The following is a 24943-nucleotide window of genomic DNA, read 5'->3' on the forward strand; positions in this document are numbered from 1 at the left end:
ACCCGACTCTACAAGGAGCGCACAGTTCACGCAGTCGTCGTTCCCGTCGTCTGCAGTTGAAGCTGCTGCTGCTGCTTCCGGCGCTGCTCCTTCTTCGCCTTAACCGAACCCTCAAGAAGTTCAACCAGCAGTGTACATACATATTTACGTTTTCCCTCTCTGATGTAGATGCGATAACCAACGAAATCGTCTCGACACATCGAAATGGCTAGCAGCAAGGCCATGTTTATGGAGGACGCCGACGAAGACGGTACCGTCAAGCCTCATACCAAAAAGACTGCCAAGTCTGTTGCTGCTCCCTCCCGCGCTGGAAGCCCTGTGAAGCAAGAGCCGAACACTGGTCGGAAGAAGTCATCGTCCCAGAGGACCCACGCGACAGCGACAACATCACCACATGACTCTGATGCGACGGAGCATGCCTCGTCATCCAGTCGTCACAAGAACCGGGAGAGAAGGTCGAGCCGCAAAGGCAAAGAGGTGCCCGAACGACCGCGCATAACCACTGCGCAAACAACACCGTCAATGCGCAACCATTATGCAGAAGACTCTGCTCACTATAGTGTGCCTCATCGCGCAATCGCAGTTTCCTCCGGGCGTCCCCGGGCCAATTCTCGCCCTCAAAGCTACATGGCACCGCCGCTCTCGCAGTCGGCCTTTTTCCAAGCGAGTCCATTGTCGTATGGTCCTCCTCCCCAATGGGGAGGGCCGCCACCACTAGGCTCTTCACCACTTGGCACATCGCCCATGGCCTATCCTGTGGACTACTTTACTGGAAGAGCCGACTATGATACTGGTGGTGCCGACCGTTTAGCCTCGAGGTTCGAAGCGCGGCCGCGGTCCTCGATGGGCAACTATGGATCGTCATATGAGGACCGATATACCGATTTCGACGCACCATCGCCCCATTCTAGGCCAAGCACAGTTATCAGGAAGCCATCATTGTCCAAAAGGACGACTAAGAATAATGAGGATCGAAGGCAAATGCCTCCACCCCCGCGCCCTTCCACGGTCGGCCCTCGTCAACACTTCAGACCGCCGCCGCCGCCGCCATCACAAAGAAAGTCGGTCGGGTTCGATGATGTATCATCAGACGGCGAGTCTGATCTCTTTCGTGACGCGCCACATGGCGTGGCAATCGACTTTATGAAAGCTTTCCCTATCAGGAATAGGCGCCAAAGCACCACCCGGCGCCAAAGCCTTGGTGGAGAGTACCCCGGGGAAGGATATGCAATTGAACCCGCTGGGCCCAAGACTCGGCGGCCAAACCGTCGCTCCGTGTCTTATAGCGTCGAAGACAAGATGAATGACGCAAACAGATATCAAAATGCTGTCGCGAGTGCTATTCCTGCACCTCTGACTCCAGACAATCTCCGCCGAGTCAAGAACAGCACTAGCAGTCGTTCTACCCGCAGCAGTGGTAGTCGTGATGAGAGCAGCTTCCGGCAGTCCGAGACAACCAAGACAACGAGGTCTGGCAGCAATGATGACGATATGACTATCAAAGTCCCCAGTGGTACCGTAGTTGAATATGGCGGCGCCAAGATCAACTGTGTGAAAGGGGGCGAAATGACCTTTGGGCGAGGCGGTGGCGGTAGCGATCGTGGTACCATTTATGGCGACGAGCTCAGAAGCCATGCTCACAGGACGGAGAGATCTGGCACACGACCGCGGGCAAGCTCTCAATCCGCACATGCGCGTCGCCCTCGCGCAATTATGTCGCCCAATCCTCACGATCATGCAGCGGACTATCCTGATAACGCGACGTATTTTGGTATCCCACAATATGCTACCTATCACGGATACCCCTACGATGACGATGAATACGACCACGTATACGACACATAGTCTGTTGCGAAATCGAAGCTATACTCGTTTGATGGACCCACTACGAGCTTATGGTTCTGATGCGGAACACCCTTTCTACCAATTCTGTTTTTGGGGATTTCTTTTTCCTTCCTTCTATTGTTCGTTATGATTGTCATTGAGCGCTGCCATTTGTGTTTTCCACCCCTTCATCAAGTCTTGATTGCATCTACATTCTTGTGCAATATGCACGGAGAGGGAGACAAAAAGTGCTTGCCGCGCAGAAGAACAGGACGGCGAAGATGGGAAGGCAGGGTGATTTCACCCTCCACTTTTTTTTTTTTTTTTTTTGTGGAAGGATTTAATGCAACTGGCTTTGTGTATATGAGAAATGACTGATGAGATGACGGGGGCATGAAGAGACTCGTCTGTTCCATTGTCATGGAGCAGGCCAGTCCGTTGGCTGGATACAGATTTCTTACGCTTGGCCTTGAACCCCCTGGAGGCAAGCTTGCCTGAGGTTTATCATGCGCTTTTCTTTTGCCCTTTACTTTTCCTTTATTTTCATCTCATCGATTATGCGATGTTTCGTTTCGCTGAGCTTTTACACAAGAGGTGGCTGTGCCATGTCGTTTGTTGCGATACCCTGTGCTTTACAGCCGAGTTATTCGCATTTGCATGGAGTAAAGCTTCTTTGGGATTGATAGACTACGAGTGCATTTGAAGTTCACACTTCTGTTGGCAAGGGATATTGCACCACGACGAAAACGCCATCTTAACTGATTATGGATTTTGTTCTTCATGTGGAAAAGGCCATTTTTAGGCTGGGAGTTGGATTCATTAGGCAAGGATGCGTGAACATATCGCAATGGGAAGGAAAAGTTGCCAGTCGCATTTGGAAGAGTTGGTTATTTATTTGAGAGCGTCAACTCGGACTTGGTAGCACAACGAGGCAAAGACTGGAATGCTGGAGTTGTGCGGATCTAAGTCAGGGCAGAGAAGCCTTGAGATGGCTTGACATGGCACTTTCTACGGTCACAGATGGCATGATCGGTATATACGAGATGGCTACGGGACAATCCCTTCTCCTACCCAATAAAATAAGATGGTTTACAGCCCACAAGAGCCGTGCCATTGCCTGTGAACTTTTCAAAGCACTTTTCACCCAGGTATGTGGCTGTCATTGTGGACTTGTTGTTTCATGACTGCGCATTCGAGTCTGAGTAGAATTGGAAACGGAGGGCCAAATTTCGAGGTCGCTCATTGAGTAAAGCCGGCGCCTAATATTTCACAATTCATGCAGATTATTCAAGTAGCGAAACATTTCCCATAAGCGGCAAGCGATACTCACCGAGTTTTGAAAACGACCGGGGTGAAAAGAATACTGGACTGTACTCATCTACACAATAAACAGTAAGCTCATTACCATACTGCGTATGCACTCATAATTGACCCACCCGTTTACTAGCGAGAACAAGATTGCATCAGGCTAAACATGGCTTTTTATGAGGGAATATACTTCAATAGAAGCCTAGGAGACTGTCATACTGTCTTGTTTTGAACAATTATTGATTTCATGAGCAACTCTAGCTTGAACAAAGTGAATGGATTCCATCTGTTCAAAAGACCCGCCTTGTACATGGAGTATAGCAACAGATCGTGGACACCCATTCGGATTGAAATGCGGAGGTGGAGTTGGGGCAGGTAATTGAATGGCAGCACTAACGCAAAGAGCTCAAGCAGTCTGGGCGGCTTCTCCAGTGATGGACCCTCCCAAAGCTCCAGTGGGCTGCCCACCTAATTGTGCCTGCTGTTTCCATTGCAGCCCTTGCAGGAGTCCACAGTTGCCTGGCAACGGTGGGGCCCTTGTTTACTTAATGACGTCCCACCCTGGTTCTGACATCTGATTCACCCAACCTCCCCGATATGTCCAGAGACCATCCAGCCCAACCCAGCCCCGTGCATTATGCAGATCTCCCTTGCAAATCACCATAGGAACTCGGCTGTTGCAAGATACTTTCTTTCCATTTTCATGCAATCATCTGCGTCAATAGCAAACAAACGCCAACTGCATCATCTCGACCGTCGCCAGAACCATTCCACCTTTTGTGCAGCATCGCCTGATTGTTCCCGTCTCTGACCACCAACTGACGGGAATTTGAATTATTTTCCCTGACTTGGCTGGTACTCACCAGTCTCTACCAGCCGAGTCATCTCGTTTTCTTCCTGAGTCAAGTAACTCATTTCTTTTCTATCAACCTGATTGAACACTCGGCTTCGCACATATTCATCTTCAACAAAAATGGCACCGCTGCTACCAACAATTGCAGCTGGTGCCCGCACTCTGCTCACGCGTGCCATGAGCTCATCGGCCACCAGTGAGAAGCTTGACGGGCGCTCTCCAGTCGATCATCTCGGACCACTCCAGGTACGCTCGCTACTACTCGCCCGTGATGATGCCTCATCTACAGACGTGGACCCGTCGCGCGGCGTCATCGATCCGCACAACATCAACAACAATGCCATGTTTGCCCTGTTTGCCCTGATTGGTGTTGCCTTTGTCGTGATCGGCATCTGGTTCTTCTTTTGGGCCAAGAACGGCGGCTTCTACTTCCAGGAAAATGACTGGGACGATTACAAGTCCACCGTGCTGCGCCGTACGGGACCTAACGGCACCATCCTCAGCAATGCGACCAAGAGCACCAAGCTGGGCGGCGGTAGCATCTACAAGGATGTCGACGACGGCATGACCGAGTATACGGGTGGCCTTACGCAGCTCAGCGGCGACACAGGTTCCACACTATCGGGTATCACAGCCGGGCCAAGCGACATTGGCGCCCGAGAGAAGCGTGCGGCCAAGAAGGAGAAGAAGAAGTTGGAAAAAGAGAGGCGCGAGCGTGAGAAGGAGAAGAAGAAGGACCGCAAGTCGCGCAGCGGCCGCAAGGTCGGCGAAGATGGCGCGCTGGTTGACGAGATGGCCGAAGCCGAGGCCAAGGATGCTATGCGCCAGTATCGCCATGAGCGACCCGCTCGTGTCGGTGGCCTGAACAAGGAGTCCGAGGGTAGCCAGTGGGACGGCTCGACCAACCCCAGCGAATCCACCGCCGGCTCGACCCTGCTGAGCGATCGCCAGAGCACCCCGACCAACACACCCGAGAAGAAATCAGCTGGTATCCGAAAGGTCTACAGTGTCGCGGATCGGAATGCGGCACGAGAGCAGGAGCGTATCCGAGCCGAGGCGCGCCGACTCCAAGAGAAGGGCCGCGCAGCTAGCCGGCCTGGTCGAGAGTTTAGTTTCAGACACGGCGACTCCATTGTCGAGGAGAGTGTTGGACGCAGCTCACGTAGCGAGATTACGAGCAGCAGCTATCTGATCGCAGAGGAGGAGGAAAGCGACCTCGGCACCAAGTCTTATCACCACGTCATTCCTGGTCTCTCGAGCAGTCAGGGCGGCGGCACAGATGTCGTTGACTATGCCGATGAGAGAAGAAAGAGAAGAGGTGCTGGGTACCGTAGAGAGCGCCGGGAATAGCGGTTCCATGACTAAAATCCTTAGGAGTAATTCCCGAGTCTGTGGCCAATGAGTCTATGATTTACACACATTGAGAAAGTGAAGACACGAGGAATGAAGATGGAAAACATGAGTTTTATTGTTAGTCATGCATGGAAGGAACAACTCCTTGGACAAAGCTGGCGTTACATCTGCTTTCTGCTTTTTTCCAGGGTCATGCGAACATAATGTACACAAGTTAGGATATACAGTTTTCACCACAAATATAGAGAATGAAGGCAGTTTCTCATGAAAAGAAAACCGGCTGTACCAATCGAAAATTCAATCTTGCAATCCATACATACTTTTTTGCCCACAACCTACAAACCACCTGGTTCCTTTGTCCTGTCGGTTCCACTCGGTCCACCCTTAGCAGTGTATGTCGACGCCTCCGTCTCACCCTTGGCGAGCTTCGACACGAAATCACCCAGTTTCGGGTTTGTACCTGTCGGACCACTTGAGGCTGTCGATTATGCGAAAAAATGGAGATTAGTCGAGGGGGTCTGAGGAAAAGTGCAACAAAGAGACATACGGTCGGCGGGCGCTCGTGTCTTTTGAATGCCCTCTTGGAACTTTTGCTTGGCCTGTTCGGTACCGGAAGGAGGCATGATGGATGTGTTGATAATATGGAGGTTTTAATATATATATATATATATGTGTGTGTGTGTGTGTGTGTGTGTGTATGTGTGTGTGTGTATGTGTGTGTGTGTATGTGTGTGTGTGTCTGATGATATGGTGTTGACTGTTGTCTGGTTCTGGCAAGGATTAGTGTCAGAGGTCACGGGTAACCAATTAGCTATGCGACATGTATTAAAGAAACCAGAAATGTGATCGTTGTAAAAAGCTATATACGATGAGGGTGGTTATGATGATGTCCTATTTGCCTGTGTAAATGACGTCGCAAGACTCGATGAAAGACGTCATGAGGGTTTTGGTTGGATCAATAGTATAGTACCACTGGGTTTTTGGAGAAACTCAATTTCGCTGATGCTTACGTAGCAACGCGTTTGGCTCGAGATTTTTTCCTTTTTCTTTTTCTCAAACTTCACTTATATATAGATAAGATTGCGCGAGTCTGAGGATATTCGCGGTTTAATCCAAGTCACTAACAAAAATGTGTTTGAACTATTAGTCTGTGTGAAAGAAAAGAGTATACAAACATGGCCCGTGGGGACGGCATGTCCCCACAGGTCGTTTCTTGGCTCAGATTGGCACTATATATTACTGCGTATTTGTTATGGTCGACTTGTCAACGAACCTGCCTGTATCCTCTCAATTTTACGTCCACTCTTGGACTATATCTTGAAGCTCTACTTGGTTCTCGACTGGCTCTGCTAGTGGTTTCTATGCATTTTCCAATAGCTCATCAACAGCTTGCATCACAACTGCCCGTGCTTTCCATTCTCTGTTAGCTACTAGGTAATTATAATTTATTTGCATGTAACGCGTACCATGAAAGCTGCCATTTTCATCAAGGATATGGTGCTTAGCAAAGGGAATGAGAGTAACCTCCTACACTGCTGTTTCTACAGTGTTGCAGGAATCCAGCAGTCGGTGAAAGCACAATACAAGTCATTCATCTTCTGGCAAGTGGTTTTGAGCTATATCTTGGCAAAGATCGGAAACTCTCTGTGATGGAACTGCATTATTCAATAACAGAGTTTGTACACTGTGGCGGAATTTCGAGGGCACGTACTGGTCGAGTCACAGACTCTGGCACCGATAAATTCATCCACGCCGCAGTTGCTCTCAATCGTGTAGACGGCGGCGTAAGTCGCCAGCCCTTTTGCCCTTGTTCTCGATATGAGGAGCTTGGTGGTCGTCATCAGACTAAGCTAATGATATGAGTACTAGATCGAGTTCATGAAAGAATGAGTTCAGTTTGGAACGACTGTATCAAATCTACAAGAGCTCAAAATTATTTAACAGGGAGACAGAGCCACTCCTAGCAGACTGATTCTACAAGAAGGAGTACAGTGGCTCCCAGGTGAACATTACCAGCGATCGTGGTCTATAGTTTGGCTTTTGGGGCGAAAATATTCACTCCCGCGGCTTTTGGTGCCAAAGTCTGCAATGGGCATTAAAAAAAAAACGACGCCAAGACTACTTGTTTGCGTTGGGGAGCTCGAAACCATCAGCTTTGTAACTTTTACCCCGTCGGTAGATTAATGGCTGCCACGCTGTAGTATTCAGTCAGCTCCTCAATCCATTGGGGAAGTTCCACGCAAAATTCCCGTGTACATGATCATGGGGATCAAGATCACTCGGTGAGGCTACCTGAGAAGCATCAATTGCCAAGACAAACAACATCGTGCTGGGCTTAAGCCTACCGGACCCAATGGCTGGTCTGGTCGAGCTTGGGGCCAAGTTCAACATTTCTGTAGTCATCTCGATGTCAACTCAGGTAGGAGATGGCAGTAATTCTGTTCTTATGCATCGAGAAGTCAAGCTATGGTACAGCATGAGAAGTCAGAAAAAAACACCGAACGAAATATCAAAGGTGCCACGAAAGCTGAAGCTCTGGAGTTTATCGAGTTTATTCCCGATGTGGCAGAAGTTGGACATTCTGTGGGTATACACGGACCGATCTTGAAGCAGGAAGAGCTGGGGCAGAGCCTTGTGTGTGGATTTTACATAATGCAGAGTAATAGCAGGTATGTGGTTGGTCCAATGCACACTGTCCTCATGTGGCCCAGAGCGTTCATGACGGCCTTTAGCTAATGTCACTCTTGGCTTGTTGCATGCTGTATGACTGACGAATCCTTGCAGCTATTCAAATCCGGGAGATTGAAGCCAGAATCCTGACCAAAGCCGTCTGCCATCATCACGTGTATTCATTATCCCACGCGAATTTTGACCTGTTGGTTTTCAAATCATTCGATTTAGTCCGCCCACAGGGACTGTGAGCCCTTACTTAAGCTTAGCCTTAGAAGAAAACATCGCCACCTGAAGAATATGATTATCAGTAAGACTTGACGATCTAGAGCCGTTCCTGAGATACGGATGCAGTTGGTGACATCGTGTGATCTTGAAATGCGTAGCGCTCATCACCTTCGATTCAGCAATAGAAGACGAAGAATAATGTGCAGGGATGGCGTCTGTATTGATGTTAAGATTCATCGAGGTGTCGGCAGTGAGATGAATGTCAACGCCAGAGTAGTACTGTTGTTGATCAAGGTGAAAAGCTCGCTCGGCGTGTTATTGCGGATTGGTTCAAAGTTTGGCGATATTGGTACAACCTGAATCCGCCCATCGATGTCCTACCGCTGGCATTATGGTCACTGTTTTTCAATATCAGTAGACTTCCCACATGCACCATGTCAAGTCTGCCACAGGTTGCCGGGTGTGCATTTGGCTCGTAAGAATCGTCGTCTTGATTAGCTGCCATAAGACTCATCACAGGTAGCAGTTGCCCTTTTTTGTTTAATCGTACCCTCATCCGCAAATGTTCAGAAGTTCTTTTATTTTGGGAATTTTTGCGATATACCATTTTCGCAAATCGCAATGCCTGAACCAAACCCATGCTTTACGATTGAGACCGCCTTGACACCAGCCGTGAAAGCAATACAACCCTCAAACGAGACCTTCGCCGATGCAACCATCACCTAAATCCTTCATGCCACACATTTATGCGGCAGTGATAGCCTTGCGGCGGAGAGCACCACGCTGTCTCGAGCTCAGGTGGGCGTTCTCGCGGGAAACGACGGACTCGGACTTCTGAACAACCTCCTCACCCTCGGTAAGGATCAGCTCGATGTGGCAGGGGTTCGACATGTAGGGGTTGATCTAGTTGTCAAGTCAGTATTTAAGTCCTTCTCGTCTGCAAAAGACTGGAATTCTTTCAACATACACGACCGTGGGCACGGTAAGTACGTCTGCGCTGCTTGGGGGCCTGGTTGACCTGGATGTGCTTGACGATGAGGTTGGAGGTGTCGAGACCCTTGGCGTCAGCGTTGGACTCGGCGTTCTTGAGGAGACCGAGCAGGAACTCGGCAGACTTGGTGGGCCAGCGAGCGCGGGAGACACCGAACTGCTTGCCTGGAGAGTAGAATTATCGTTAGTCAATTTTCGATATATGTGCGTCGGTCGTGCGTCCTCTTCTTTTCCGCCCCGCCAGTGCATTGTCGCATGAATAAAAATGCTCTTGCATCCGGCGTGCTTCAAAATGACATGCCAATGCTCATTTTCAAGTCGTACCTTGGGCAGTGCGGCCGGTAGAGCCGGCGTAGCGGCGCATGGGCACGGCCTCGGTCTTGGTCTGGACGTTCTCGAGGAACTTGACGGCGCGAGTCAACTTCCAGCCGTTGATGGCCTGGGCGGTCTCGCGGGTGTTCTTGAAAGAAACACGGAGGTAGGCACCGCGGGCGCGAGCCGACTTCGCGGGAGCGATCTCTGTGGCGGCGTATCGAACCTGTCAAGGGAATCCATCGTCAGCCCTCCGCATCTCGCCAAGTTGTACCCATATCCAGCAGAAAAGTCCCAGCGGAGCTGCGCATTCGAGCAACAAGAATTCGGCAGCGGCGCAAGCTCCGTTCCTCCTCTTGCCAATCGTTTCGGAATATTCGAGATGCACATACCATCTTTGCTGTTGACGTTAGTAAGAGATGGTGTCGAGGGTTGTCGTCGAAAAATGTTCGGGTCTGGATGTGAAGGCAGTTCGACGGAGCGATACCCAAACAGAGAATTGAAGTTTTCCCGCTGAAATTTTGGTGGCCGTGGTTTACCCGAGCTAAAAATGACAACCCTACGAACTTTTGCTCAGCTAGCCAAAGCGCCCCGCCCCGCTGTGATTGGGTCGAGGGCCCACTGATAGCTTATCGGCTCCCCCACCGCGGATTATCTTATCGACCGAGTCTGTAGCTCCAGAAACTTTTTTTTTTCGTCAAGCTCTGCAGAGGTGTCGCTCGCTCCAAGATTTGAGGCAACGGCCAAAGACATTTGGGATTTTTTTTCTTCACCAATTGCCCCACCAGACGATCGCGACTTTTCGTCCTTACCTCCCATCGATACGAATCTCGCTACCGATCATTTCTTATTAAATATACACAATGGGTTTCCAGCCTAGAGGAGGTCGTGGCGGCGGTGGTGGCTTCAGAGGAGGACGCGGCGGCGGCGACCGTGGTGGTCGCGGCGGCGGTGGTTTCCGCGGTGGTCGTGGAGGTGCTCCTGGCGGCGGTCGTGGCCGTGGAGGACCTCGTGGTGGTGGCCGCGGAGCTCCTCGTGGTGGCGGCCGTGGAGGTGCCAGAGGTGGTGCCCGGGGCGGCGCAAAGGTTGTCGTTGTAAGTTCACTCTTGCTCAAGATTTTCGCGAAATGGTATAACTGACAAGATTTACAGGAGCCCCACCGTCACGCAGGTGTCTTTGTCTCGAGAGGAAAGGAGGATCACGCAAGTAACATTGTATCTTCTGCAGTGGGAAAATTACTAACCTCAGTCGCAGTTGTTGACTCGCAGCTTGGCTCCCGGCCTTGAGGTCTACGGAGAGAAGCGCATCACTGTTGAGAACTCTGAGAAGGGTGAGGACGGTGCACCTGTTTCTACCAAGGTCGAGTACCGTGTATGGAACCCCTTCCGCAGCAAGCTGGCTGCTGGTATTATTGGTAAGTGAACCAAGTCTGTCGCTCTCTTACTGTAAACTGCTGTGAACAGTTCGAGAGTCCTGGTTCGCAAGTGACATGTGCTAATACAATAAACAGGTGGTATTGAGCGCATCTACATGCACCCCGGTGCCAAGGTCCTCTACCTTGGTGCTGCCTCTGGTACCTCCGTCAGTCACGTTGCCGACCTTGTTGGCCCGACCGGAAACGTCTACGCCGTCGAATTCTCTCACAGATCTGGCCGTGATCTTGTCAACATGGCCCAGAACCGCACCAACGTTATCCCAATTGTTGAGGATGCCCGTCACCCTCTCAGATACAGAATGCTCGTCCCCATGGTCGACTGTATCTTTGCCGACGTTGCCCAGCCCGACCAGGCCCGTATCGTTGCCCTGAACGCCCACATGTTCCTCAAGGTTGGTGGTGGTGTTGTTATCTCCATCAAGGCCAACTGTATCGACAGCACAGCTCCCGCTGAGGCTGTCTTCGCACAAGAGGTTCAGAAGCTGAGGGCAGAGCGCATCAAGCCTCAAGAGCAGCTTACCCTTGAGCCCTACGAGAGGTCAGTTCTCCCCATACCATTAGCGCAACCCTTTACATTCCTGTACTAATACCCAAACAGAGATCACTGTATCGTTATCGGTCAATACCAGGAGGCGAAATAACTACTCCCTTGGGCGTAGAGATTGGATCAATGATGATGTGCTGTGTAGCAGTCTCTAATGTGTGAATACTCCTTCAGGGTTCTTGTGGTTGGCGCCTATATTACCAGGCATCGGCGAAAATGGCGTTGGGGAAAAACAGGTCATTATTTTTGCTTAGTTCTATGCATTTTCTCATCGGCGGCAAGGCGTAAAAAAACGGCTGATACCACCTACCGAACTCATGCCTCTATGATCTTGTGTGACTATCTGCTGCAAGTCTTGCTTACACATCAATCAAATCCGTCATGCATTCGACCCGCATTGAAACAACTCCAACGGCTCAGACGCATATCCCAAAGTATAATACACGGAGCGCACCGGAATGTTCCGTCTGACGGATCTCTCAATTCGGGCGGTACAAAGTTTGCACCAGAACCATTTGAGAATACGAAGTGATTTCCTCAGAGAATTTGGGGCCCAGTCAAAGATTGCACATGTGCTCCTTTATCACGAACACTGCACTGTGCATACCACGTTTTCTTGGCCCATACAGCTCTCACAGTATTTGCTCCTACACGTGGGCATCGGATCTATAAGCATGCATCCTGGAGACACAGTCTACAGCTGGTGCATGCTGCCTGTATGTTTGCTGTTGCTGATGCAACAATTCGTGCTCCAATGGTTGTGGCTGCTGTTGGTATTGTGGGTGATAAGGTGACTGTGGCTGCTGACGCATTTGTGGCGACGGCCTTCCAGCCATGTTCATATTCGAGTGTTGTTGCTGCTGCTGCTGATGATGATACAGTTGTTGGGAAGCGCCCAATGGTGATGGCTGTTGCTCTGGCGGTTGCTCTGGCGGGAAATGAGCCTGATAGGGAGTCGTGTTCCAGATGATCCCGAGGCCGGTATGTTCGCCGGTGCGCTCGTGGGGCGAGAACTCGAGGCTGGGGGTACTAGTGGCGTTGACGACGAGGTGTACAGTGGGTTCTGGGGTCCAGTCCATCGAGTCTGAATCGTCCTCGACGTCTTCATCATGGCCACCGCCCTCCTCGTCGCTGTCCAACAAGAAGTCGTAGAGATGAGGCCCGAGCTGCTCCAGCGCGAGTCGGATCATGCGGCGGAGCCGCCGGTCCCTCCGCTTGATCCAGTCGAGGTTCTTCTTGATCCGGGCACAGTCGCCTCGCAAGCACCGGAACGTGCTATTCGTCGCGGCTGCCGCAGATCTTGATGCTGGGGGCAGGAGGAGGGAGAAGACGTTATTTTCGGCTGGGGGGAATTGATTCAAGCTGACCATGTCAGCATCTGACGTGTCCAGGTCTGAGCTATCCGTCGTGTCGTTCTCCTCACTGCTCAGACCTTGCTGCCAGTTCCATGCCTGCTGACCAGGGCGATAGGCGTGATGTTGATGAAGATGGTGGCGGCGATTTTGATGGTAATTGTTTTGCCTGTCGTGCTGCCGCCCACGTCCGAACTTGGAATCATGATTTGTGCTGGTGTGGCCGCCTCGAGCTGACCAGCTGTCACGCACACTGTTACCCTCCTCACTTCTGCCGCGCCGGTTGTTTTGCCTGCTTCTGTTGCCTCTATTGCGAGCCATTCTTGAGTTTCGTGGTTTCAATCACATTGGTTGAGATGTGGTTCGACATGGGACTTTATATTCGCCATCTAGGTCACATTAGGTCCAAAGCCTGTAAATAGCTGAAATGAGAATCTACATTGGCTTTTGTCATGCCGCGGCTCACTGCTGCATATGTAGAAGAGTATTTGTAGTTGAGTACGAAATGGTGCTAGACGACCAGAAGGAGAAAAGAAATGTTCTAGAACGCCGGTGAAGTAAGTTGGGAAGCAATGTGATTATAGAAGCGTGGTCACTGCTGCCCGTACTATCGATCTATCTGTTCTGGCACATTCTCACTTGCCTGAAAGAGAATGTGAATGGAGATGTCTTTGGACACCATTGTTCTTCTGCGACACTTGGAGTTCAGCAGCACTCCCGCTCTTGCATCTCAAACACTGAAAGAATGGGATCCTCAGGCTTCCGTGAAACTTTCTCAATATCAAAGACGAGGACTGCGAAGATACCGGAACACCATGATGGAATTAAGATGGATCTTTGCTTAAGACTAAGAATCACTTGACTGAGAAGTTGCCATATCAATGGATCTCATGAATCTTATCTTTCCGATGGCAGTCCCATCAGTCAAAAAGTTGTGTATAGGGTAGGAAAGAATAGCATGAACAAGTAATATCATTTTACAGCTTTGTTTCTGCCCTGTACAGTTCCTTGAAAGATTTTGTTGTCTTGTAGTCGCTCAAGCAATCAAATCGGTTGAAACCGAAGGCAACGATGGTACTACGATAAGAGAAAAAGGAAAGAAATTGACAGAGCAGGCTTCAAACAAAGGGCTGTGTGAATGAGAGTTGCCAGCTAGGAATCACCGTCCATGCAAGGCATATATCAATAATACTGGTTTCAGTATGTGTTATTGACTGGTGAAACCGACGGAAACACCACGTAGACGTCTTGACTGATCTCCTTGGTGCGAGAGAGATATGTCATGCCAGATAATCCACCCCCAGCTTTTTAAACATGGACCTGTCAAGTAAGTGGAATTGATGATAGTCTTGTCCTTTGACTCGCACACAAGGAGGACGAAGAGTGTTGTCAAGAGGTGGGACCTGGATGATATCGAGTCATTTGTCGTACACATGGACGTCTTGACAGGCTCATGGGCAGCTGCAGGACTTCCCGAGGGAAGCAAACGTCGTTAAGAGCAGTGCTTGCTTGGTGTTGTGTCTCCTTACACAACTCCATATTCGCCTCGCCTGTCAAACATCCGTACTGTGTATGCTGTAAAACTCTGACACGGTTAGTTGCTCAACGTACCGTAGAGGCAATGCATACGAGTGTATCGACAAGAATGATAGTAGTAGTGATGGCTATACACTTTCTTTAGATATTACTGCATTCCCCAGCCATGGCATCGCAGCAGCTCAGAGCCAATGTCATTCCATTTTGAGTCGTGGGAGGATGTGAAAGGGCTACATAGGTATCCAGAGCACTGTCGAGACCCGGCAGGGCCGGATGAGGATCTGGACGGCTGCGCTCTTCATTACTGCTGACTTGACCCGATCCTACTCTCCTTGGCACGAAAAAACCGTGCTGGGTACTCGCACGAGCGTAGTGTCACTTCGGGATTGTGGTTTTTTCCACTCTCTTACCTATGTATTCTATGGCCTCTTGACAGCGGAGGAAAAGCCTCACGAGCAATCTGAGAACCTTTGGTTGTTATTTTGAAGAGATCTCACTTTAATGTCTGTAATCTAGCCGCCACATTGATTTGGTCAAGTGTCTTTGAGGGTGCTTTTTTCTTGTTTTCTTTTTCTTCTCAACTAGATAAGAAAGAAGCTTAACGCTTGCCATGCGTCAACGGCTGGACGATGCACCGATTGCGCAAGCGGGAAGACGCATCTCATCTACTACAGGAGCTCCCTGGAAATTGAATATTGGGCAACTGTTTCGGGACGAAAGAACGTTTCTTTTCCAGCCCGTCAACCTAAAAAGGTCTCATGTTCCCTCTGGGCCCCGTTAAAACAAGAGCGCACTTGACGTTCCGTCTTGAGACAAAGCTATGAAGATGACCACTTGGAGCTATCCGAGCGAGTGCTAAAGTTGCGGCCGCTACAAGCGTGCCGCTGCGAGGGGGGCCGGTACGACCATCACAAGCACACCTACATACCTCGCCAAGCTCGCCTACCTGAACCAATGCAGTACATTGTCTTGATAGTAAAAAAGCTGGCATAGCTGGTCAGTCGCGCTGCGCTACGGCATTGGAGCAAAGCACATCACTGCGCAGTAGTAGCAGCTGTAGCAGCAGCATCTGTGCACGTCAGCTTGCCCTACGGATATGAAGCAAGCAATGCCTTTGCGTTGGTTGCCGTTACTAGTGTCGCAACGTGTTGATTTTGTTCGTCTGTGCCCTTGATCAACAATCTCCCATCTCAACCCCGTCGTAGCCATAATCTTTCAAACCTGGAGACGACTTGGAGCGACAGCCATGGATGTGACGCTACCACTTGAGCTCGCTGGGAACATAACACGGCAAGACCCTGTTACAGTCAAAGTCACTTGCTAGGTAAGTTAGTCGGTCGGATGAGGTCGAATCGGGGTGGTGCCCAACCGAGAAATGCATCACTATAACCAATTGTGCGTTGCCGAACCAGGGTTTGCACACTAAAACCTTTCCCCCGAGAGATGCCAAGCTGGGGTAGGATGCGTCGTTCCCTGCTGCTGGGTCCCAAAGTCTACCCTGGCTGAAAATATGATGAGCAACGAACTCATTAGCCAAACAGCGCTGGGAAAGCAACAAAACCTCAAAAGAGTCTTCTCAGACCATTTCATTCGCCTATTCCCTCCCCCCGCGTTTGTGAACCACCCCTGCCCTGCCCTGTCTCGAGGTGTCCGAGCGGACAAGTACTCCTCCTGGCCCAAAGGTACACACGGGTTGCTTAGCCCAGTGTATCCCTCCCTCCATCCTTGAAGTAGCCGCGCTGAGACGGAATGGCCATGGCAGCAGCAGTCAGCAATAATACATACGATGCAATTCTGCCAGCCAGACTAGACTATGAAGGGCCTCCTCTCCTTCCCCCCTTGCCCGGTCTCCATGAGCTCTCGAACACATTTCTCTCCACCCGGCACGTATGTGACCTCACTAACTCCCCTGTTCAAGGATCAAGATACTCTTCGCCGTTTTCATATGTCGTCCCTTTGCAACCCCTGCTGCGAACATGGCCTTGATCGACTTGGGAGATCTTGTTCGTGGTTAAGCTGAGGCTACTTATGGTTCCCTTCAGTCGGTGCTTTGACTCTTTTGTCCTTCTTGGGCCTCGCCTTTGGAAACCGATCTGACCTTTTTCTTGTAAACTGTTTCCACGTCGTTTGCCTCTTGGGATATCCGATATTTGTGCTGTCATATTTGCTGGGAATCTTTTTTTAATAAACAGCATCGGATAAAACCGCTGGGGATCAGTACCAACACCCGGGTAGTGCAGTCCTTGAGTGACTCTACCAAAAGACTCTCCATCTGAACTCTTCGAAAGCGAGTCATCTCATCGTACAAGCAAGGTTTACCCCCAGAGTCTCGACATTACTTCAACTGGCTGGTTGCCTCTGACCAACGTCGACAAAGGATATCCCAATACTTTCTCAAATCTTTACCAATGATCTCAGCATTTATTTTGTTATAGATCGGATCCCTCCGGCGATTGTGCGCTCCTTCCCTTGCGCATACCTGAATCCTTCTTACGCGGGATCAGGTTCTATAATCCGACGATCACTGCAAGAAAGCTGGCCGATTTTTCTTCCACCATGTCGTCGACAAATCCTGGCTCCTTGAGTCTGGAGCAGAAGATAGCCATAAATGCCATCGAACGTGCCGGTTCTGTTTTATCGATAATAGGATGCATATTCATCATTTTTACCTTTTCAGTGTCAAAGGCCTTCCATAAGCCTATTAACCGACTGGTATTCTATGCATCCTTTGGTAATATGATGACCAACATTGCCACGCTCATGGCCAGACAGTTTGTCGATGCGCGTGACTCGGCAGGCTGTCAGTTTCAGGCCTTCTTGATTCAGATGTACGAAACAATTTCACGTCTATATCTCTTTATTCTGTATTAACTGTCGACATAGGTTCTTGCCGGCGGATGCACTATGGACCTTGGCCATGGCTGTCAATGTATATCTCACCTTTTACTACAAGTTCGACGCCGAACGACTGCGCAAGATGGAGATATGGTATTTTCTGATCTGCTATGGTCTACCGTTCGTGCCTGCTCTTTCTTTCATCTTTGTTTCGGATGAAAGGGGTCGAATGTATGGAAATGCGGCGCTCTGGTGCTGGATCGCGCAGGAGTGGGACATCTTCCGTATCGCTACCTTTTACGGGCCAGTCTGGTAAGAACCCATGTCAATACTGGCATGTCGTTGTTTCTAACACAGATGTTTTCGCAGGCTCATAATCATAGCTACTTTTGCTATATACCTCCGGGCAGGGCGCGATATCTATGAGAAGCGGAAACAACTTCACTACTTCAATAGTAGCCATGATCCCGATCTCCTTACAATGGATGACCCCTTTTCACACAAGACCACCGAAGTCATGGTCACTACTGAAGATGCCGTCGATAGTAGTGACAATATCGATCTTACAACGCTCGGACGCGATGGAGAAAACGCAGGGTCCTCTCACGGCGCCGGACCCAGCGCTGCGTATTCAGTAACTATATCGTCCGAAGTTCGGGCCAACCGCCTCTCTCGCGCAGAGTTCAAGCTGCCCGCTTCAGGAAATGTGCAAATCCGCGAGCCATCGACAGCTCGACCTCGGACTCGACGGCGAGCAGCATTCGAAGCCAACACAGCGGCATGGTCATACGCTCGTTGCGCAATTCTTTTCTTTACGGCGATTCTTATCACATGGATTCCATCTTCGGCGAATCGTGTGTTTAGCGTTGTTCACCCAGGCGAGGCCTCTATCCCACTGGAATTCATGAGCGCAATTGTGCTGCCGCTGCAGGGCTTTTGGAACGCCGTCATCTACATTTCGACTTCATGGTCGGCATGCAAGTACTTCTTTTCCGAATTAAGGCACCGTTCAAAAACTTCGGAACGCACTACGAGCACTCTCTCGGGAGGCATTTCTGGGAGGAATCCTGGCTATAAACGACCCAGTCGCAAGCCAAAACATTTATATGACACAGAAAGCATGACGGAGCTGGCCGTCCCCTCTAGATTCAACTCTGATGATGAGTCGAAACGACAGACACCATGATAGTTTGTGTTGGATGGGGTTTGTACCCGGATGCAATCAGCGATGCTTTACATTAGCTATAGCCATGCTGCAATTATTATTTTATTTAATTCAAATGCCTAGTTATACAGACTTTTCTATATTTTAATCCTCTCTGTGCATGACGTACATCTATTTGCAGACATAAAGTTAATCCATTTTTGTGCCCATTCTACGAATCTTTGGGCCGAGGGTCAGGAGTCAAGAATGCCCAAAGTTTGGAAAGTACAAAGTGCAAATTCCAGTCTCTCCAACCCCTTGCATAAGGGCGATGCAAACACTGGCGGCGATGTCACCACCCTAGGTAACATCGCGTAATTGCGCTTAGAGCTGATCATGACGGGCCAGGCTTGTCCACAAGCGAGTTTTGTCAGTTCCAAGCCACTGGATCTCCTCAATACTATCAGCAAAATATTCCGTACTAAGGGGAGCCGTTGCTGCTGCTGCGGTCTCGATGCAATCAGGGAGGTCAATGACCTTCTTTTTACAAAAAAACGCCACTATGACATGGGCCAGTGTCAGCACAAGGGTTCATTTCCACGTAGGTATGTATGTGCTGCTGTTCTAGAGCACACTTTTTATCTGTGAACAGGCAAGTAACGAAGTCTTTTGCAAGACTTCTGCATGTTTCTCGGTTACCCGTCACACTTGACTGTCACATAACGATGAAATCGGCCCGCCAGTCAGAAGCAACACCGAGGCACAGCACTTCTAGAGCATTATTGTTGTTGTACCCATGGATAATATCTGAACTTTAACAAAAAAAAATCTAGATACATAGTATATCTATCACCCCCTTACTTGCTTGGCAAGGCACAAATTGACGCGCAAAGTGTCCTGCATTTGCACAGTCTTGCGCTGTTTTCCTTCCAAACTCTGTGCCTTGCTACAACAGATACACAGACAATATGTGAGAAGATAGAGGAATCATGTCCTTCATTGACGGTTTGAAGGAGTAGGAGAATCAATCCATTCTAGAGTAGAGGCCAGCCGTGTCGGCTACTTACCTAGGTACTTTACAGGTCTGGCTCTGAAATGTATTGGATCATTGAAAATAGCCTCAATTCCGTGCATCCGACCGAGGAGTCTTTCCCTGCCTCGTGGCGTCTGATGGGATTGACTAGGAAGTTGCTGAACAATGACCCAAATCTCCGTAATCACCTCGGCGCTGGTCGTTGTTCCCCCTTGCATTCCCCCCCAGAAACCCTGCACAACAATCGACCCGCTAGACACGGGCACGAAACAGTTTCCAATGCTTGGTGACAAGCCCAGCTTCCGATGCCAAGGTATGTCGTTGCTTGTCTTTGCTTGTCTACCCCAGATCATTGTGGGTTACATCTACACGATATACGTGGGCTGGGGTTTTGGTCGACTCGGCGTCTTCCCCGCCATGCGTAACGGCATGCTGGATACGGTCCATACTCTTACCAAGGAAATGTCCTCCGTGCCGCCCCTCCATCCATCTTGTCCCAACACTCAAAATCGTCCAGCTTTTGGGAGGGCACAGGTATCAAGTCTCGACAACGACATCTGCCGAAAGTCCCACATCTCTTTTGCTTTGATCATGTTGCGCGTAAGATCGGACGACAAAATCACAGGGTGCCTGGAATTATGAACGACGCGACTATCGACTTGTTACGCCACGCTAATCCGTAGTAGCTGACGAGGACGGCAATTAAGTTGCATAAGCACGCATCTCGCGCATCAAAGATCATCGAGTTGGGTTGCGAGTCTCTCATCCAAAGTGTCCAGGGTGGGCAGCGTCAGTTCAATCCGCTTCGAGTATAGAAATTCTCACTCGCTCATGGGTTGCAGCGAGCTACTAAAGGGGCCCACCTAATCTGCTTTTGGGGCTTTCTTCGAATCCGGGGTATCATGTATCGCAGGCAACCTGACTCGGTCCCCCTGTTTACAAAATATAAGCCGAGACCTATTCTATCCGGGCCTGGGTGCGTCTGCCCTTTGCATGAATGCAGAGGCAATTTCATCACATCAAACCAGAGAGTCAGTCATGTTGTTCATTTCAGGGTTCAAAAGCAGCATGGCATCACACCACTTCCTCGGTATTTGGACTTTGTCTGCGATTTCTCATGTTTGGCGTCTGACTCTACATACCTAACCTAGGTAGGTAGGTCTGAATACATGTCCTCGACTCATCAAACAGCGTCCTCACGTTTTTTTTTTTTTTTTCAGAGTAATTACATGATAATTTTGCTTCGTTCAAAAACATCGCACAGTCGCCAGGACTGCACATGTATTTCTCAGTCTGCACACAAAGCTCAGCACGCTCACAGTCACGAAGGCAGTGGGTGGTGGAGATTGGCGCTACCACAGATCTCTACAATGTAAATTACCCGTGTTTAGGGTACTGAGAACAGACATCGTTCGCTACATTTTAGTGGCTTCGGTGCCTAGGGTTTCAGAATATACCAGGTCCACCGGATCATCCGCGTCATCCCTGCCCATTGTATCGCGTCCATACCCTCCCACCAACTGCCGCTGACATATTTTCTTTTTTCTGGCTCACAACAGCTGTCAGTGGCTAGACTCGGAGTTACGATATTCGTGTCTCTGATCAATCATCAATGTGATACGTCTACCGAGACCTCTGGTGCAATCGTCATCAGAGCGCTCAATGATACAAGTGGAGCCAACTGTTCCGTAAGACATGTTTGTTTGATGGGGAAACATTGACCGTAACTGGAGGGCAGCTTGTCACGTATGTTGTGAAGATACCTAATGCTAGGTAAGTTTCCCATTCCAGAGCGCGGTCTGCGCCCTACTGGTACGAGTTTGTGATAACGAGGCAATGATCATATTTATTGACTTCAAGAAATCATCAAAACATGGTCGGAACCTTATATATTGACATCGGATTTAAATGGTATCTAGTGCAAGACACCACCTGCCTGCATCAACAACATGGTGTAGTACTCGCGCTCAGAGGACTGCATAGTAGTCGGGCGACGGGACCAGCCGATCTCAGTGGGCATTCGCTCGTTGCCTGCGGTCAAGTCATCAGCACATTTCCACATTGCCACTACCTACAATACTTGTATAGGGGTGTGACTAAATAAAACACGTCCTAAATGGAGACTTACGGAACCAGTAGTCGATAAAGGTCTTGTTGACCGTGCCCGTAGTGCCATCGGCCATGATTTCAAAGAAGGAGGCACACTCGCCCCAGCTGAAGCCGTCGGCCAGGCCAGAGAGGGTAAAGTTGGGATTGGTGGCCTGCGATGTGGCCAGACGACCCATTCGGGCGTCGGCGAGCTGCTGAACGGTGATGAAGTCGGTCGTGAAATACGACGTCGTCTCGGCCCAGACGGTCTCGTTGAAAGGGTCGGGGCTTGCAAACCAAGCATCGGAACGACTAGTCACGAGCTCGAGGTTAGTGCGTCGCTGCCTACTCGACAAGGCGGCTTCATAGTTTGTGCTTCATACCTGAGACTGATATCGTGCTCGAGGATATCGTGGCGACCTAGATCCTCCAGGTCAAACGTGTCCGTGTTTGGATAGTCTGGGCTGGTCTGGAGCGCCAGAGGAAACAGGCCTTCCGCATCGCTGTGGGCAATGTTGAAGCCGTTGAGCATGGCGTCTCTGAGGAAATCAAGGGTGATCTTGCGACCATCGCGGGGCAAGTAGCCGTGGTTGGCCAGAGTGTTGAGTCCCGGGCATGGACCGCGAGCTGCGGGTTTACTCTAATGAGCTTTGGTTCAGCGTCTTCTTTCTCGTCAGGAGACTCACAGTCGTCCGGCCCAGGGGCAATCCACTCCTGGGGCACCCAGGTGTCGTTGCCGTCTCTCTTGAGATACTCGGGAAGAGCAAACACTGTCGCAACGGCACTGAGGCCTACGATGAGAGATGTCGACTTCATCTTGAGAAGGAAAATTCGCTAACGTCTTTTCTTGGAGCAGGTAGAACGATGGAAATCTGGTCCAAGCAATAGACCAGATACGATGATAGGCATGAGTCGATTTATATCTTGCTAACCATCTTCCCCCGAATATCTTCAAATATGTTACACAGAACTCGTGCCAAGCGGAGTCGCCTCAACAACTCAGATGATCCCATCGCAATAGAGGAGGATGCCATTCTTCTCGTTCTTGGCGCATTCGAAGCGCTCAAGGCGCCGCGCCGACGCCGAGGTATCTTGTTTTGGCATCTGAAGAAGACCCTACTACGACGTCTCTACTTCTGGCCCAATCGATTAATTCGAAGCGAGCGGTTTGTCTGGTCGCATCGGGTATATATGAAAGCAATATCTAGGGTCTTCAACCACTCTCTAGTCAACGTCGGACCAATCGGCACGGACGCAACCTTCTATCTGCAACCCCAAAATATGCACACCATCTGAAGGGACGTCGCCTTTTCGTTAACCTTTCCCAAGAAGGCTGTAATCGCGGGCTATGGAAGGGTCATTGGAAAGATGCGACTGGTGAATCCCTCGCTTCTTTTCAATTACTATTATCAATTCTTGATTGGTGCGCAGCAACTGGTCCCGTGGTTGCTGCTCGATTGTTGAGCTCCTCCCGGATGAGGGAATGCCGAGCCGAGGCCCACATTTTATAATGCCCACGGAGAAAACCTCTCGGCTTACGAAAGTCGGTCGTGTTTAGACGATACTATTATCCCACGAAAAGACATTCATGATACAAAATTAAGAAGTGCCAGATGATCTCGATTAAGAGCAAGTAAGAATCAAACAAGGGCGTGGGAGTCGCGCATGTGTCCAGTGTAGAGTCAATATCGAAGCCATCCGTAACAAAAGCCTGTCAGGTTGAGTGAAACAAATGATTCTACACTTTTCCTCTTTTTTCTTGGAACAGCACCTTGATACAGCTTGATTCTCAAAGGCTGCCGAACTGCGCGCTTGGGTGAGCAGGATCATGATGGAACATAGCGCTATTGCTCAGCTGAGTCTGTGGGATGCCCCAAAAATACTTACTTACGCGCTGTGCACGTCGTGGCTATTATTTGAGGAATGTCTCACCGAATACACGGCAACACGTCAGGATTTTGTGGAGGCTTAGTCTTGAGGCATCTTGAAAATGTGTTGAAAAACAACAAGTCATCCCTCAGATAAAGATTCTGTATCACCAGACTGGGAATACCATGCCAAATATTGTCACATTTGTACAGTGCCTCAAGACGCCGGCGAGCCGACCGTAGATTTTCCACATGCCTTGAACACTTTACCTTTGTATACTATTTCCGTCCCAATTCTCATGACAGCGGGAGGGCAGCCGTTTATTGGAGTTTATCATATTCCGTCACCCTCTTCGACCGGGACCGACTTGTCAAGCAATGGTTGTAGAACTTACAAGACATAAAGCTGAAATGCGAAAGTGAGAAATGCGCCGTCAGGATCATAATAAACAAAAAATAGAAATCCACTGAGAGTTGGCTTATATGAGGCTGTAGAATGAGATGGTCAAAGCAAAAAGCAATTTCGCTTTCGATCAATATTGTTTAAAGTGATATTTCAGTACTATGGACTCTCGAAAGCAAATACACTCGACATGTTTTCTTCAATACGCTCATTGCATCCCCTACAGCACCATTTATATACCAGAGCAGAGATTTTCTGAGAATTTGTCTAAACATCTACTTCTGCTGGCTGCATCTTGCTGTCATCAGTCCTTCTATTAGTAAGACTTCACCGCATCGCTGGCGCCAGCCCTACCATGGCGGTTGTTTTCGAATAAGGATTCGGGGCTGGACGATAGTGCTTATGTTTCTTCTCAGCGTACTTTTAAAAGATGAGATTAAATTTCTCTCTAATGTGGCTCCCCACGTTGTGGCTTGCCCAGAGTTAGGAATTGGTCTCAAGCGGTGGGAATACAAGTCGAAGCCGCCGCCACTCAGCAGCTTAACCCGGCTCATTGCCATGTGGTCTCCTCCGGCCGGTGAAGATGCACACCGTCTCATCTCAATGGATGCGCCATAGATCTTTTTTCCCCCTTTCCTCGCGAGTTCTGGAGACGAGACTTCTGGGCCCGGAGGATCAAAGTACTCTTGGAGAACCCAATGTACTTTTTTTCCTCTGCTGTTCTCAGGTGTCGTCTTTCCCCGCATCTCATACTACCCTGCTGCCGTTTCTCCAACCATGCTATGTAGGGGGAAAAAAGTCATGCAACTTTGGAGATATTCTCCGGGTCAGCGGACCCCGGTATGTAGCCCCTCCTATTGTCCCTTGTCGGGCGCCCGCTGTAGGGGACAAGAATCAGCACACACAGACTCTGACAGTATATCATTGGGAGACGCTAGACTGAGAAATCCATAGTCTTTCCTGCAGACTGCTCAGAACTACTGAGATCATCTCGATTCATCTCGATATATGCAAATAGTCGAGAGAAATTCTATAGGCACCAGGCGATCATAATCTCTAGGAAGAATCAGCACAGCCAATTGGATTTCGGCCCGAGTGAATACACAAAAGCGGAAGCCGGCTTGCGTCTAGGATACACCCGGCTGCCATTACACTAGAAAAAGAGCT

At 49.7% G+C, this 24943-nt stretch overlaps 8 protein-coding genes across 8 annotated transcripts; 4 read left to right on the forward strand and 4 right to left on the reverse strand.

Annotated features, from left to right (window-relative positions):
* Window positions 1–204: 204 nt before the first annotated feature.
* Window positions 205–1845, forward strand: PFICI_08042 (uncharacterized protein; the record flags this gene model as incomplete). Its single annotated transcript, XM_007836623.1, has 1 exon — window positions 205–1845. One exon carries the CDS (start codon window positions 205–207, stop codon window positions 1843–1845), a length of 1641 nt encoding a protein of 546 aa, XP_007834814.1.
* A 2260-nt stretch (window positions 1846–4105) lies between these two features.
* On the forward strand, window positions 4106–5335 carry PFICI_08043 (uncharacterized protein; the record flags this gene model as incomplete). The annotated part of the gene is made up of 1 exon (XM_007836624.1): window positions 4106–5335. The coding sequence occupies one exon, from the start codon at window positions 4106–4108 to the stop codon at window positions 5333–5335; it is 1230 nt and encodes a 409-aa protein (XP_007834815.1).
* Window positions 5336–5673: 338 nt separating this feature from the next.
* On the reverse strand, window positions 5674–5961 carry PFICI_08044 (uncharacterized protein; the record flags this gene model as incomplete). The annotated part of the gene is made up of 2 exons (XM_007836625.1): window positions 5674–5816; window positions 5886–5961. The coding sequence occupies 2 exons, from the start codon at window positions 5959–5961 to the stop codon at window positions 5674–5676; spliced, it is 219 nt and encodes a 72-aa protein (XP_007834816.1).
* A 3019-nt stretch (window positions 5962–8980) lies between these two features.
* On the reverse strand, window positions 8981–9933 carry PFICI_08045 (60S ribosomal protein L17; the record flags this gene model as incomplete). Its single annotated transcript, XM_007836626.1, has 4 exons — window positions 8981–9139; window positions 9204–9391; window positions 9551–9764; window positions 9931–9933. The coding sequence occupies 4 exons, from the start codon at window positions 9931–9933 to the stop codon at window positions 8981–8983; spliced, it is 564 nt and encodes a 187-aa protein (XP_007834817.1).
* Window positions 9934–10401: 468 nt separating this feature from the next.
* On the forward strand, window positions 10402–11614 carry PFICI_08046 (rRNA 2'-O-methyltransferase fibrillarin; the record flags this gene model as incomplete). The annotated part of the gene is made up of 5 exons (XM_007836627.1): window positions 10402–10632; window positions 10690–10752; window positions 10793–10952; window positions 11049–11511; window positions 11572–11614. 5 exons carry the CDS (start codon window positions 10402–10404, stop codon window positions 11612–11614), a joined length of 960 nt encoding a protein of 319 aa, XP_007834818.1.
* Window positions 11615–12164: 550 nt separating this feature from the next.
* PFICI_08047 (uncharacterized protein) lies at window positions 12165–13190 on the reverse strand (the record flags this gene model as incomplete). Its single annotated transcript, XM_007836628.1, has 1 exon — window positions 12165–13190. The coding sequence occupies one exon, from the start codon at window positions 13188–13190 to the stop codon at window positions 12165–12167; it is 1026 nt and encodes a 341-aa protein (XP_007834819.1).
* A 3771-nt stretch (window positions 13191–16961) lies between these two features.
* PFICI_08048 (uncharacterized protein) lies at window positions 16962–18426 on the forward strand (the record flags this gene model as incomplete). The annotated part of the gene is made up of 3 exons (XM_007836629.1): window positions 16962–17233; window positions 17289–17552; window positions 17610–18426. The coding sequence occupies 3 exons, from the start codon at window positions 16962–16964 to the stop codon at window positions 18424–18426; spliced, it is 1353 nt and encodes a 450-aa protein (XP_007834820.1).
* A 2906-nt stretch (window positions 18427–21332) lies between these two features.
* On the reverse strand, window positions 21333–22321 carry PFICI_08049 (uncharacterized protein; the record flags this gene model as incomplete). Its single annotated transcript, XM_007836630.1, has 4 exons — window positions 21333–21448; window positions 21546–21817; window positions 21889–22132; window positions 22192–22321. The coding sequence occupies 4 exons, from the start codon at window positions 22319–22321 to the stop codon at window positions 21333–21335; spliced, it is 762 nt and encodes a 253-aa protein (XP_007834821.1).
* Window positions 22322–24943: the final 2622 nt, after the last annotated feature.

This window comes from Pestalotiopsis fici, assembly GCF_000516985.1.
Source record: "Pestalotiopsis fici W106-1 unplaced genomic scaffold PFICI_Scf_5, whole genome shotgun sequence".
Classification (NCBI taxonomy): Eukaryota; Fungi; Ascomycota; class Sordariomycetes; order Amphisphaeriales; family Sporocadaceae; genus Pestalotiopsis; species Pestalotiopsis fici.